Raw genomic sequence first — 3,415 nt, 5'->3', positions numbered from 1 at the left:
GTTCGGCCCCTGGAGGACGGTCTGTGCAGGACAGCTCATCTTCCTTTCCGCCATCTTCCTCCTCTGTAAGATGCTCTTCCTGCTCCTCCTGCTTCCTCCTCCTCCTCCTGGTCTACCTCCACCTCCTCCTCCTCCTTCTTCTGATCCTCCTCCTCGTCCTCCTCCTCGTCCTCCTCCTTCTCCTCCTCCTCCTCCTGCGCGTGTTGATGCAACTAGACTTCATCTTTCTATGCTTCTGCCGTTTCTATTCTTCTCTTCTTCTTCCTCATCTTCCTCCTCCTTCTCCCTTGATTCTTCTCCCCGTGCTCAATCGTATCAGAATCTCTTACCTGCCTCAGCCTACACCAGCAACCGCTTCCTCTTCATCCTCTGCTACTTCTGCCTGCGCATGTTCGGACCTGAGACCATGGGCTTCTGCGCCATCTTCACCGTCAACCGATGGTTCCACAGGTGGCGAGGACGCGCCATGGCCGGACTGCAGGTGACAAAGAGGAAAAACGAGGAGGAGGAGGAGGAGGAGGAGGAGGAGATGGTTGGGAAAAATGGGAGGAGAAGCAAAGTGAGGAGGGAGGGAGAAGACAATGAAATCATGGTGGTGGAGGGCAGAGATGGGAGATAGAGGCAGAGAGCAGGCGGTGGATGGGCAGGAGCAGCAGGAGCAGCAGGAGCAGCAGCAGCAGCAGCAGCAGCAGCAGCAGCAGCAGCAGCAGCAGCAGCAGCAGCAGCAGATTATGCTCTTGGGATTGTCTGAAAACAATGATAAGAGAGAGAATGACAAGGGAGAGAACAAGAAAGAAGAATGTCTCACTCCTGATAAGAGAGAGAATGACAAGGAAGAGAACAAGGAAGAAGAATGTCTCACTCCTGATAAGAGAGAGAATAACAAGGAAGCGAACAAGAAAGAAGAATGTCTCACTCCTGATAAGAGAGAGAATGACAAGGAAGAGAACAAGGAAGAAGAATGTCTCACTCCTGATAAGAGAGAGAATGACAAGGAAGAGAACAAGAAAGAAGAATGTCTCACTCCTGATAAGAGAGAGAATGACAAGGAAGAGAACAAGGAAGAAGAATGTCTCACTCCTGATAAGAGAGAGAATGACAAGGAAGAGAACAAAGAAGAAGAATGACAAGGAAGAGAACAAAGAAGAAGAATGACAAGGAAGAGAACAAGGAAGAAGAATGACAAGGAAGAGAACAAGGAAGAAGAATGACAAGGAAGAGAACAAGGAAGAAGAATGACAAGGAAGAGAACAAGGAAGAAGAATGACAAGGAAGAGAACAAGGAAGAAGAATGACAAGGAAGAGAACAAGGAAGAAGAATGACAAGGAAGAGAACAAGGAAGAAGAATGACAAGGAAGAGAACAAGGAAGAAGAATGTCTCACTCCTGCTGATCTTGCAGATTGTTTTGGGGATTCAACTTCTTTGTGCTGCAGCCTTTGATCAGCTCATGTCGGCCTACGGTTGGCGAGCAGCGACAAGAATGGAAGGTGATCGAGAAGGAGGAAGAGGAGGAAGAGGAGGAGGAGGAGGAGGAGGAGGAGGAGGAGGAGGAGGAGCAGGAGCAGGAGCAGGAGGAGCACGATCACGATCAGGAGGAAGAGGACGCAACCAGGAGGACCAGAAGGACCAGGAGGATCAAGAGCAGGATCACGATCAGGATCAGGGGAGTGAGAGGAGGACGACCAGGAGGACCAGAAGGACCAGGAGGACCAGGAGCAGGATCACGATCAGGATCAGGAGGAGTGAGAGGAGGACCAGGGGGACCAGGAGCAAGAGCAGGATCAGGAGAAGGAGGAGGAGGAAGAGGAGGAGGAGGAGGGAGAGGGGGGGGGGGCGCCTCCTTCTGACCTCTTACCAGGGGTGATTGTCCTCGCTATCCTGCAATTTTCGCTCTTTTTCCTGGTCGAGAGGCCGGACCATGTTGGACAGCGAGCAGATGGCGTGACGACGGTGAGAGAGAGGAGGGAGAAAGGAGAGGAAAGGGAAAGGGCAACAAGGATGAGGGCGAGGACGAGGACGAGGGCGAGGACGAGGGAGAGAACGAGGAGGAGAACGAGGACAAGGGAGAGGACGAGGGCGAGGAGGAGAACGAGAACGAGAACAAGGACAAGGACAAGGGAAAGGGCAAGGGCGAGGGCGAGGACGAGAAGAGAAAGCTGATGGAGAGTTTTCAGGAAAAACCGACGGCAGCATCATCGTCGTCGTTAGGTGGCAGCTGGTTAGATCCGGAGCAAGATGAGCAAAATTACACATTCGAAGAAGCAATACGAACATGGCAGGTGTGATGATGATGACGATGATGATGATGATGATGATGATGATGACGACGACGACGACGATAACAATGATGGAGATAGAGATGACGTTACGATGATGGAGATGATGATGATGATGATGGAGATGATGATGATGATGATGATGATGATGATGATGAGAGTGTGCGAGCTACATTCAATTGTTGAGTACATATCCAGTGCTGGGCTCTGGTGTTTTCCACCGTCATAGGGACTTTAGGTAAGAGCAAAGAAAGACAAAAGGGAGGGAGAAGGAGTCTAGAGGTAGAGGAAGGGTAGGAGATGCTACTAGTAGCGTACGATGAGACGTAAGGAAAACATGGGTAAGAACGAGGACGAGCACAAGCACGAGGACAAGGACGGAGACAAGAACGAGCTCGTGGTCGAGGGAGGAAGGGGAGGAGGTGGAGGTAGAGATGGTGGCGGAGGAGGAGACAGTGTTGGAATTAGAGGTGTGGCTGACCAAACATCTGGGGTTAGGATGGGGGGGTTTAAATGTTCATATCAAAGCTCTTCTGTCAGGTATCATCGTTCTACTCCTCCTCCTCCTCTTCCTTCTGCAGTCTCGTTTCTTATCGCACTTCTTGTCTCCCTCTCTTCCTCGTTCCTCGTCCTGTTCCAATTCCTACTTCTTCCTCCTCGCCCATTCCTCCTCTCATCTCTCATCTCTCATCTCTCATCTCATCTCTCCTCCCCTCCTCTCTATCGTTTTCTTTTCCTCACAACTTCGCAGAGCGAAATCAGCCAGACGAAAGCGCCTCCATAGTCTACACTGCTGTCGGTACACTCAGAATAGTTCCATCCTCTTTTGTGCTGTGCTTCGCCCGTCTTTATCCTCAATTCTCTCCTTTCCTCTCCTCTCCTCTCCTCTCCTCTCCTCTCCTCTCCTCTCCTCTCCTCTCCTCTCCTCTCCTCTCCTCTCCTCTCCTCTCCTCTCCTCCCCTCCCCTCTCCTCTCCTCTTTCTCTCCTCTCCTCTTTTCTCTCCTCTCCTCTTTTTGTATCCTTGCCTCTTTTCTCTGGTCTGCTCTGGTCTGCTCTCCCCTCCCTCCCTTCCCCTTCCCTCCCCTCCTGCTCCTCTCCCCCACCTCTCCTCTCCTCTTCCTCCCTCTCGTTTTCTA

The 3,415-nt window shown here is 51.4% G+C and overlaps 1 protein-coding gene across 1 annotated transcript; it reads left to right on the top strand.

Annotated features, from left to right (window-relative positions):
- Positions 1-608: 608 nt before the first annotated feature.
- GUITHDRAFT_120745 (hypothetical protein) lies at positions 609-1,127 on the top strand (the record flags this gene model as incomplete). Its single annotated transcript, XM_005820008.1, has 1 exon — positions 609-1,127. The coding sequence occupies one exon, from the start codon at positions 609-611 to the stop codon at positions 1,125-1,127; it is 519 nt and encodes a 172-aa protein (XP_005820065.1).
- Between the last annotated feature and the right edge of the window lie 2,288 nt (positions 1,128-3,415).

This window comes from Guillardia theta, assembly GCF_000315625.1.
Source record: "Guillardia theta CCMP2712 unplaced genomic scaffold GUITHscaffold_195, whole genome shotgun sequence".
Classification (NCBI taxonomy): domain Eukaryota; class Cryptophyceae; order Pyrenomonadales; family Geminigeraceae; genus Guillardia; species Guillardia theta.
Note: the sequence above shows the minus strand (reverse complement) of the source record. Positions and strands in the feature narration are given on the sequence as shown.